The sequence below is a fragment of the Sinohyriopsis cumingii genome, chromosome 6 (assembly GCF_028554795.1).
Source record: "Sinohyriopsis cumingii isolate HCF-2022 chromosome 6, ASM2855479v2, whole genome shotgun sequence".
In the NCBI taxonomy this organism is placed as follows: Eukaryota; Metazoa; Mollusca; class Bivalvia; order Unionida; family Unionidae; genus Sinohyriopsis; species Sinohyriopsis cumingii.
This window is the reverse complement of record NC_142966.1, coordinates 117,524,517-117,537,024: the sequence shown is the minus strand read 5'-3', so window position 1 is coordinate 117,537,024 and position 12,508 is coordinate 117,524,517. Positions and strand designations below refer to the sequence as shown.

The 12,508-nt window shown below is 35.6% G+C and overlaps 1 protein-coding gene across 1 annotated transcript; it reads right to left on the bottom strand.

The window, feature by feature from the left end:
- Positions 1-968: 968 nt before the first annotated feature.
- Positions 969-9,281, bottom strand: LOC149797811 (uncharacterized). Its single transcript, XM_089962801.1, has 2 exons — positions 9,006-9,281; positions 969-5,551 (listed from the first exon to the last, which is right to left on the bottom strand). Exon 2 carries the CDS (start codon positions 5,535-5,537, stop codon positions 4,935-4,937), a length of 603 nt encoding a protein of 200 aa, XP_089818927.1. The 5' UTR covers positions 5,538-5,551; positions 9,006-9,281; the 3' UTR covers positions 969-4,934.
- Positions 9,282-12,508: the final 3,227 nt, after the last annotated feature.

Genomic DNA, 12,508 nt, shown 5'->3' with positions numbered 1-12,508 from the left:
AATTGTAACTCTTTGTGTTTGGGTGGGTTGGGTGGGTGGCTGAATGGGGGGACGGGGGGAGGTAGGTATGAGTGTGGGTGTGGGTGTAGGGGTGTTTGAACAATGTCAGCGGTATTTTTTTAAACTCCAAACGGCAACCCGTACCTATCTGAAACAGAGATACCACTCCAACATTGCCAAAACTTTGTGTGTAACGCGTGTTTATCTGTTTAGCTGTTTTCTGTTTACTGTTTCGTCTTCCATGCAAAACGTATGCTACCCTCAGCTGTTGTGTTCTTTTAGTGTGTGATCATATACAATTATGATAGAATGTTTACGTATTTTGTTAGTGAGATGAAACGCACGCAGCTCGCCACTCCTAACAGACACTTTATAGCGCGCACCGCACCGCCCCGGATGCGTAGAGAAATGTACGCGACAGGTGGCACTGCAGTACAATAGGTACACACACACACACACACACGGGCGCGCATGCACGCACGCACACACACACTTGATGGAGCGTAGCAATCAATCACATGCACATACACGATGGGACGCACAGTTCCGCACCTAACCATACAGTAACGAAAAGGCGGAGCATCGCAGGCAAACATACGTACACTATGTTATATGCGCACTACACCATACATGCAAGTGACGGGACGCACCAAACCACACGCAGGCAAGTACTCGATGGTGCACACTGCACGACACACAACGGTGCGAACTGGACCGCAACAAGCACACCTGACGTGGCGACTCAAACAGCATCAATCTACACACGCACACAGGACAAGGCAACTGCACTGCAATGCACATGTGCACGTGACAGGTGCACCTTGCTGCAACGCACCGCACCGCACCACGCACACACTCGCGCGCGTGCATTAGGATTTAGGACCTTTCTGGAGCTAGTATCCTTCCATACTCTTCTTATTGCAAACCTTGACATACTTTATAGATTTGAACCCAATAACTTCAAAAAAGACTTTTCCACATTTATTTCTTTACAAATGCATATACAATTACTTTGCCATGACTGTACATTACAAGCTCTGATTGACATGTTATTGACTAGAGTGAAAACATTTACTGTATAGACTCGTGGATAAAACACATGCTTATATTCGAGTATATGCAGTGTATGTGGTTACATGAAGTTTATGTACAAACACCTTGCATTAAAGATACAGAAATGCAATAAAACTCTCGTCCATAATTTATATTTTCTCTTGTAAAATTTGATTACTAAAACACACATACCTATATATTTATTTCTAAAGAGACAGAGAGACACTTAGAGGTTTGAAAGAGAGAAAAATCGAATGTTTTCACTAAAATTTTGGCTGAATTGGAGAAAACTGGGCCTCAACAAAACCAGTTCTTTTTCCTAAATTGCATGTTTTGCTGGGTCTCAACTTCAGCCTTCTTTATTTTGATTCCTTGAACTTGCCAGCTAGTGTTTAGCCAAGGCCCCCAAAAAGCAATGGTGATATTCAGACCCTGCTTTTTAGGCCGCGTGGTAAATGCATACAATAACTGCAAGAGATCTCATGGTAAATGCATGCAATAACTGCCAGAGACCTCATGTAAAATGTATGCCATAGTCGCAAGAGACCTCATGGTAAATGTATGCAAGCACTGCAAGAGACCTTATGGTAAATGCATGCAATAACTACAAGATGCCTGGTGGAATGCAGTAATTGCATGATAGGCGCAGAAACTCTTCCAGAAACCTCAATTACATTTGATAATTTTTTGGAAATTCTAACCTTTAATAACAAAAGATCAAGTTTCATTTTAAGTGTATAATTTATGAAATGCATGTTAAAACATATATGTTGCATAGTTATTAGACATATGGTTAGCACTTGCCAAAGCCATTACATTTAGAAATATCAATCTATGTCACTGTTATAACTTTTCTCATTCTTCATCCATAAGAGAACATTTCATGTTCTTAATTAATTTCCGTTTTATTCTCTGCTCAAGACAATATCTAACTAAAAGGGCAGTTACTTCCTCTTAATCCGGACCTTTTTATTCCATTTCTTTTGATTTGGATTAATGAAGAACATGAATAAATTAATCAGATCAAAGACTAATAAACAAAATTTTTCCCAAATATTTGTGATTCAATTTGCGAGGCATACGAATAAACCAGATAAAACTCCATCCAGCCCTTCAGCAAAAGATTTTGGGTAGAAAAATCCAAAGGTGTTCCGATTGATGGATCAACGAGTGCATATTAACCAAAAGCTTCGCTGAATTTTTAACTCTTCTGATTTACCTTCGCTCCTTAAGAGTTATACAGAGTTGACTTACACGTGTAAATCTAGGTCACTGGTATATATTCTCATATCTTAAGGACACAAAACATGTTCTAAAATGAACCTAAGTGTAGTATGCAAACACTTCACCATTACTCAGCAACCAGTCTTAGATATCGAGTTCATAAATTACCTCACTTGTCAATTATATTTTCATTTTTCTAGTTCATACAATCAGACACGAACCACGTGTAATCAGGGGAGTAGTGCTGTGGGAACGGCGTTCCCTTATTTTTGCGCGTTCCCTTATTATTATTTTTTTTTGGCGCTCGTCATTTTGCCCCTGCATCTGAGTAACATGAGTTCCCTCACTTCTTGATTGCGATTCTCACTCTTTTATTCAGCACTACTACAATGCGTGTATTTTATCTGTTTTTCTGCAGTATCCATGAAAATCTAGTCCTTCTGTAGAACAATTTTCGGTATATGTGTGTAATTATTAAATCATGTTTCCTATTAAAAAATTTTATTACAAAAATCTTGCCTTTAATAGCAAATATTAGTTATTAGTACACAGGGCCGGCGCTACCATATAGGCAAACTAGGCAGCCGCCTAGGGCGCTGATTTCAGGTGGCGCATTTCTCCAAATCAACAACAGTTTTGAAAAATAAATAAATAAATTTCAGTTTTATTGAGGGTCGTTTTTTATCCTGGTTTATTTCATACAGGGACAAATAATCGGGTAGATTCAGTCTGACCGAAACACCAGGCTGACCGGAACAAGCAAAATGAGTGAGTGAAAATCGCGCGTATACGTAACTTTCAGGACGTTTTTTTAAAAATGTATTGTTTGTAAATTTTTAAATTGATATTTTCCGGGGGGGGGGGGCCAGAATCTAACCTTGCCTAGGGCGCCAGACAGTCTGGCGCCGGCCCTGTTAGTACATAGGAGTATTTTGACTGATGCGAGATATATATATATATATATATATATATATATATATATATATATATATATATATATATATATATATATATATATATATATATATATATATATATATATATATATATATATATATATATATGCTCACTCACTGCATTATATATACCAGCATACCAAAGTTTATAACCGACGTCATCTCAAGGAAAGATAAATTATCTCTCAACACTCAACACCTTTATTGTATTAGTATGTCAAAATGTGGACAAAAACACTACCTGTACATGATCTGATGGAAAGAATAAAGTCCGAACATATCTGCTATACTTCTTCATAAGGCGAGACTAACCTCAGTTTGTTAGGAATAATCATTTGAACAAACAATATAGACCCCGATCTTTAGGCGCATTATGCTACAGCAGATCACGATCTTTATTGTTTGCAGTTTGACTATACTTATAAGCGAATATATAAGGTACATGAATTACCAAAACTTTGCTTTTCATAAGTTCAAAGTTAAAATGGCAGAAAATGTTTGTACCTAACTTAATACTACATTCTTTTTCTTCTCGTCAGTGTTCGTTCTTTTCCATTTGCATTGATACGTATAAGCATTGGCAATAATTTATAATCTTGGGTTGAGACGCAATGGGTAATGTGCAAATATTTACGTACTGTAACTACTTATAAATGGGCCTATTAACCTGAGATTCAAATCTGAAACACGTCAAAATATTTCTCACAGATTGAACAAAAAAATATAGCTGAAATAGTATTCATTATCTTTATAAGTAATCAGTTTGAATTATGCAGTATTTACATATATGGACATGCACTCTACTTCAAAAAATATATAGTAAACTATCTTGCGTAGGGATGGAACACCTAAAAAAGTTCGAAACTAACAAAATGTGTGACCGTGGAGTACGTCTAAAAATCAATGTCACGTGATGAACCTTTTTAATTTATTGATGGCTGGGAAAGGAAGAAGCACTTTTAAAACAAAATTGAATGGCGGGTTACATGAGAAGTGGGTTAAATACTCTATTTAAAATAGTAGCATTTGTGTAATTTTTGACCAGTTGTGGGATTTTGCTTTTGTAAGACTGCTTATTGTCGCCATGAGAAAGGAGAAAGTGGCCTATTTTTTTATTTTGTAATATGATAGGTACATATTCAAGGCTCGTTTAAAAAACCAGACTGGAGAGCTTAAAATAACCCCAAGTTTCCCTCACGCGTTTCTTGAACAGAATGTGATATCTATCGTAAGTACGTCTTACATGCTTAATGCCTCGGGATGAAAGTTGTTGAACAAAACTCCCTTGATGTTGATCATTTCCATTCAAACCCACTATGGATCATGCTGAATAAGACTGGTGGGGTGGGTCATGTTTTGATAAACATCTTATTAGCCAAGTGAAACTGCTGTACCAAAAGCCCACATGCTCCGAGAACGCGTCTCAGACGGCAATGCACCGGTGTGTCATTCTACCACATTGGCCAATCAGATGTACATTCTCATATGGATTTCATGTACATGGACACCAAAATGGCTGAAATATGTTCCGAAATTAATATACTCCACGCCTTGACACAGAGCAGTAATTCCATCGGAAAAATATGACATCGAGATAATTTAAAACATGTCCGTCTAATTATTATATATATTCAAGCTATTAAACTTAGCACATTCGATAATATTTCAATTAGCTTTCAATCACTTTAGTCTACATGCAAATCAAAGTTTCTCATTTTCAGTATCGGTTGCGGTATCTCCATTGACTGATGCTTTCGTTATCTCCATTTCAAGGGCAATATTGTCATACACTTTTGAATTGTACCCGTCAATTTCCTCTATTCCCCTATCGCCGCCTTTCTTTGCACCATAGCGGAAGTGATGAAATAAACAAAATCCAGCAATAATAACAAACAAAACAGCTGCAGCAATGCCACCTATCATTGCGTTATAACGATATCGTTCTAACAAATCACCATAGTATGGTCCGTCTACGTTTAATCCGTGACTGACAACATCAATCGTCTGATTTTTGTATACGATGACGCAAAAGTATCTTCCGAAATCCTCATCGTCAATTTTCTGGATGGTCAAATTCATGGATCCCCCAAGATGAATGTGAGAAGTGTTCGTAAAGTCCTTGCTAATCACCTTGCCCGTTGGTAGGATCCAGTGCATTTCCGTTTGGGGAGAAATTGTGGTGACATTTATTTCAACGTCGTTACATTCAAAAGTCACATCTTTGTAATATTCAAGCATAATATTCTCCGATTTGGTTAAAAACGGCAGGATGCATGTCACGAGAATAGTATAAATGATGGTCATGTTGCCTGGTTACACTGGAAAAAAAAGCAAAACAACAAACTCTGTTGATTATAAATGCTGTATATAATCTTAAAAATCTACATTTCTAAAGGTAAACTAGAAATTAAATAATTTTCAAAGACTATTTAGACCGTAACAAATAAATCGAACTAGATACGAGTTTAATGAAGACAAATGACCAGATACGGTCTTTTTGCTCTATAAGATTTCACACCGGAACGTAAAACGTAATCAAGATGTAAAATACCAACTGAAAGATGGACGAAAGACTTAAACTATTTGTTCTTTCTACGCTCATTGCGGAGTATAAAAAGGGGATACCTTTTTCGAGCATATCAGCCATAATAGCAACCATAAATCGATTAGAGAGAGAGAGGGAAGGGGAGGGGCGGTAAGCATTGGAATATGATGAAGAGGAACCTGTCACAAGAATATTGTTGTATATTTGTATTTAATTCGTAAATCACAAATGTACAATCACTATGCATATAAAACAAGACATTTGCAGAAATTTGGAACGGAGATTTAGAATGCTCTCTTGATGTTGCCTTAACCTGAATGCCATGATTCAACAAACTGTTTGGGTTTTTTTGGTGCTGGAAACCCCCCAAAAACAATTTGAACTGCGAGTACCAGATCTGCAGCCATGGTTTACCAAGGTTGGTTCAACACATTTTGTTACGACACAGAAACTTTCTATTTATATTTTGTGCCGGTCTACAAGAGCGTGCGAAAGTATGGATTAACAACTGGCAATGCGCAATATTATTGTTTTCCTATAAACAATCATAACATAACAGCATTCCCACAACTTTAATATGCTACACAAGATATAACCGGTTGATTTTCAATTACATACATACATACATACATACATACATACATACATACATACATACATACATACATACATACATACATACATACATACATATATATATATCGATTGACTTATGCAGCAAGGCAGACCGAGTATTATAATATCGACACAATTTCGCAAGTTTCATAATTGTATCGTTGTTATCGCGATTCTTGATTTTTTTTAAAAATTATTCGACATTAGGTCTGTGGTAATATTAATGAGAATGGAATAATTTTTTTCTACTGTGGAAAAATAATTAACAGTTTTAACTGTTAACAAATAACTAACATTTTTCTACTGTGAACAAATAACTAACATTTGAATAGGTAAATGGGATTCATTACCAATTACCTTCATACAAGTCATAAATACTATCACTTCTCTCTGCACGATAAATGAAATTCTTTCTAAAATTCTAAAATAGCAGTGTTATTGCAAGTTCGATTGTTTAAAAAAAAATGTTAAGGCATTCGTCACAGCAATGTGAAAACTTAACTATTCCATAGTAATGGAACTGATTGCTGTCATGTGTTTCATCATTCGGACCGTCCTCTGCTATTTCTGTTGCATAAAAAAAAAAAGAATATGCCTCAGATGTCTGTCGGCTCAGTAATTTGAAAAAGATTCATTTGTTTACCAGAAATTTCTCCGCAGAAAAGAAAACAATCTATTCGACTAGCTCGATTATTTGTATGCTTGGATTGACGTTCGATTAACAAAGATATCACAAATTAAACAAATAATTTAGTCATTCGTATCTTCTCGGTCAATCGTTGGTTCGTAAATAGCTGTAATGGTCCAAACGGCAGCTCTTGATATACATTCGAGGTATGGTCCGTAGGACTGACCTCGAACTTGCGAATGGTTTCTCATAGGAAAAAAATAGTTTGCACAGAGTTAGTCAATCCCAGGACTTTTCTAACTCAGCTGGGCGTTCTGGTTTACGTGAAGCAATAAGCAAAATCCGTACACCTGCTACATCCAACCTCGTAACTGTCTCAGAATGAGGCAGACGATAAAGATAGCGTACCTGTCATTAGTATCAAGTCCAGAACATTTGATACAAAATTAAGGTACACATATATCGAGACTGAAAAAGGTAAATTTATTTAAGTGATGTTTGTACTGCACGTATTTTTTTTACAGGGCCGTTGGTTCAATCCTTATTTGTACAAGTTTTAGCATTCATTAGCATCAACTTTTTTGTACACAAAAAATCAACTTCAAGACGACCGAGAAATTGAACATAAAAGTAAGTTAAGTATACCAATATGAAATGTAATAGTTAACCATAATTCATGTATGAACAACACGAACTGCACATACATACATACATACATACATACATACATACATACATACATACATACATACATACATACATACATACATACATACATATACATACATACATACATACATACATACATACATACATACATACATACATGCTGAGGGCCCCGGGGAGCCGTGTGGTCCTAGGCGCTCGCCTTTATAGATCTCTTCCATCTCACCTATTTCCCCGTCCGTGGGTTCGAGTCTTTGGCTCGGCTAACGGTTGTTTGTGAAAAAACTTGCAAGTAGTTACCAGTGGGTTGTTGGTTCTTCCCGGGTTTTTCCTCCACCAGATATTATGGTCACCGCGTGTAGCCCCTATCATGTGCTGAAAATGGCGTTAAGCCCACAAGAACAACAACATGCATACATGTATCCATACTTGCACATAGACAGACCGCAATGGAGATTATTTAATCTCGACATTGTAATGAAGACAGCTCGTTATGTCTATTCAGATAATTCATTTTCTTTCCTCGAATGTGTAGATACGTTTTTCCATAACTATGAAGTCATGAAATACCCTAAGGTCTATTTAAAACTATGCAAAATATCAAATGATAGCGTATAAAATTTACATAAATGAAAAAGCTTTGCCTTTGCCCATAAATAAAACGAAAATGTGACCATCTGACACAAACTACCATGCACACGTAATGCTGCGAAATGAATCTGCTGTTAAGCCATAGGAAAATAATGCAACTGATTTCCTTCCAGATTTTTGAAACATCTCCTTTATCACATCAAAACTGGACTACCGCGCTAGTCCCGCCTCTCTCTCTCTCTCTCTCTCTCTCTCTCTCTCTCTCTCTCTCTCTCTCTATATATATATATATATATATATATATATATATATATATATATATATATATATATATATATATATATATATATATATATATATATATATATATATATATATATATATATATATATATTACAGACGATATCTCTATACTTCTATACTTTCGTTACTAAGCAAAAACGAAAGCGATTGCATTTGGAATCCATGCTTAGGTGTAACACAGACTTTAACAAAACTGTTGATGAAACTGATGTCGTCATCGCCACCACCGTCGATAGAAAAGAGACTGTCAAATACGTCATTGCTGTACTGTTGTAGCGTCGTTAAGATCACATTACATGTCTTCCGCGACTATTTATCATTAAATTTAGTTTTAAAGTTCTATGAGCAAATATTTTATCAGGGACCCATACTAATTGCTTTTATTAAATGGTTTCTTGAAGAAATTATTGAAAAGATAACTTACCTTGCTGTAAAATGAGTTTGAAGTAAACCATATACGCATCCAGTCGCCTGATGAATCCTACTACATATATGTATTCTAACGGTGGTCTTTCGCTAAATGATAGAAAATGTGTAGTGAAAATATGTTTGCAATAGGTAGAATAGCTGTTAAAGTATTCTTTAAGGTGTGTGTTTCAGTCTATTATATGGCCCGATAAATCAGTCTTCTTTTCTGTATCCCCAAAACAATGCTGGTTCGAGGTACTGCACCACCCTGTCAGTATTACTTAGCAGATAAATAAAGTATTATATTTTTGTTGTACCTGATTCCCCCATCATAATAAAGTGGTAGGCGTCCAGATAAAAGTGCCCTATATATAAACTCATAGATAACTTGGTGAAACAGGTATGTGTAAGTTTGTACCTGTAGACTTTTAGTTACCTTTAACATGAATGGTCATGCATGCACCTGAACTGGTGTCACTTTCATTATCTCCCCTGATTAAATCGTGTTTGTGCATATTGACATCCTTAGTGTGGTAAGATGGACTTTGTCTTGTCGCTGTTTTAATGATGATGATGATACATCTATATTACAGCAATTTTATCGGCAACTGCTACCACTATTACACTACTTACACTACATATCTACTACTCCTCTGTTTTTATTTAGGCACACACACACACACACACACACACACACATATGTAGATCTGTTTGGTCGTCTCATAAGTCATATTAAATGTCTTTGTGTAAGTGGTTTGGGTGTATACAGTCGTTAATTTAAAATGGTTCCCGTCATTAAAGTGGTTCAAATTTAATTAACCTCGGATATCAAACTAATCATTTTGAGCAAATTTACCGTGTCCAGACATAGTTAAATGTCACAACAGATCTTGCTGGAGAAAATAACGTCTTTCTCCACCGATAACTTATACCAACTGGGAAGAGATTAGGGCCGTAGCTATTTGTGCATAATGGACAGTGGCGTAGTAAAGGTAAATAGCTGGACGACAATGAAGGCCCAAAGGGGTTTTGGAACCACAAGATCTCTGTCACCCGGGGTAACCACTCCGTCCTCCTCGAGCCCCTGGTTAGTACACTACCGATATTGGGCCTAAATACCATATTATACGATCAACGATCTGTCATTCCATCTATTTTATACATATTACTTCATACCGAGATAATAGAGAATAACCACATATATTGGTGAACATTGTTCGCATTTTTTATGTGCGTAATACTTAAATTAAATTGGTGTTACCCTTCGATCATTTCTTGTATGTAAATAGGGACATAGCAATGTTGAAATCCATTGTTACCTGCTTTTAAAATGAAACAATTGGAAGGAGTAAAGATACTAGCATTTTTAGGATAGTTTTCTTTCATATGCATTTAAACAAACATCAGCCTGAAAACTATAAACAAAACGAAAACAGAAAAGACTAGATAAGAAGCTGACACTGATATTTGTTTATTAAAGTGTGCATCTATTTTAGTACTGGGAAGAGGTGTATTGATCCAGATGAAATTACACCGTTTGTTTGCTGTCATTTGCATGTGTTCATATCTGAGCCCGTGATTATCACATTGTCACTGTCAAATAATCACCTGGACACAAGGCTGCGTACATCTTTTTGTTAACAAAAATATCAGGGGAGTAGACGATACTATATTAACTTATTGTTGAAGGGTTGATGTTATAATATAATCAAATATATATATATATATATATATATATATATATATATATATATATATATATATATATATATATATATATATATATATATGCAATTGTTCGTGGGTTATTGTGGTTAATGGACGATAAAACATTCCCAAAAAAATCTAAAGAGTTATATAACATTTGATTAACCGAGGCTACGACAAAAGACTTGATAGGAGAGGCAACCCAAAGGGCTCAACAAATAAACCGCAATGACCTACTAAAATATGGCGAGAAGGAAAACGCTAATCGGATAACATTTATCCTGATTTACCATTCAAACAACCCCAAAATATGTAAATTCATCAAGAAACACTAATGCATCGTGGAATTGTGTGACACGCTGAAGTTAATCTTCCTGAACAAACCTATAGTAGCCTACCGGAGACCCCCCAAAAAATTTAAGAACATCCTAGTCAGGGTAAAGCTAATGCCAATCACTAACCAAGAGCATCCTGGCAAATCTGGCCTCTACTGCAGTAAACGGTGCAAAACCTGTCAACATATGATAGAGACCAGCACATTTTCCAGCACAACGACTAGCAAAAAACTGAACATACATGGTCCACACAGAACGTGCTAAATAGAGAATGTAATTTATCGCATCACATGTAAAATATGTAGCCTTCAGTACGTCGGAGAAAATTAAAAGGTACACCAAAGGATCAACCTTCGCAGATCTGATTGGATGAAAAGAAGCTTTTCAGAAGTCTACTCACAGAACACTACTCCACCAGTGGCCACGCTTTAAGTGATCTAACACTTATTCCAATTGCTCTCAACCCCAACTGGAGTTCCGAAGCCAGGAAAGAAAATGAATCTTACTGGATATGTCGCCTTAGAACATTGAAACCAAGCGGCTTAAACCAAGAAGACTAAACAAAAGACAGCCACGCACAATTAAAATAATCCTTTTGCAGCCGTTTCTTTTAAATAATTCTCTAAATTGTCTTATTAGTCACTCAGTAACCTATACTTACTACTATAACAATGAAATGTCCAGGATATACTTTGTGGTACATAAATTTACATAAAATAACAGATGACGACATGGCTCATCTATCATCGTAGTGATAAAACATATATTGGGAGAAACATATATTGAAAGAAAGATGGCAGTGGGACCAATTAAATTTCTTCAGTCTGCATTTTCCCAGTATCACGTCTCTGTAATTCTTGTAAAATATTTTCTGTCTTCACAATTATTTTCTTGTCATGAATCGAATGATTAGTTGCAAGAAACTTCACAAAATCATATATGATTTTGAAGTTCCATCTTCATTTTTATTAAAACTGTTGACACTCCATAATATATGTGCAGATGAAAAACTGTTCAAGAATCAGTTTGTGTAACTACCTGACATTAATAATTCATTAAAACTTGTTATTCATATAACACAAAGTTATTGTTTGGGTACTAAGTTTAATACCTCAATATATACGACTACAATTATGTCTGATAGAGAAGATGAGATATGGACGTAAATACAAACTACAAAAAATAATTTGACCATTATACCAATTGCTTCAACTTGTTGCACGAACGCTGTTTGCACAAGGCTCTTGTCAGTTTTGATCATATTTGTGTTTAAAATGGTATAAACTTCCATGTAAATGTTCATTAAAAAATATATTGTAATGACCCTAGTGTATATCAAATGTTAATTCTGATATACGTTTAGCCATATATTATTACCATTTACTGATCACACACTTTTTAAATATACCACTAGACAGTATCATGTTTTAAATACTTCTTCCTTTACATATATATATATATATATATATATATATAT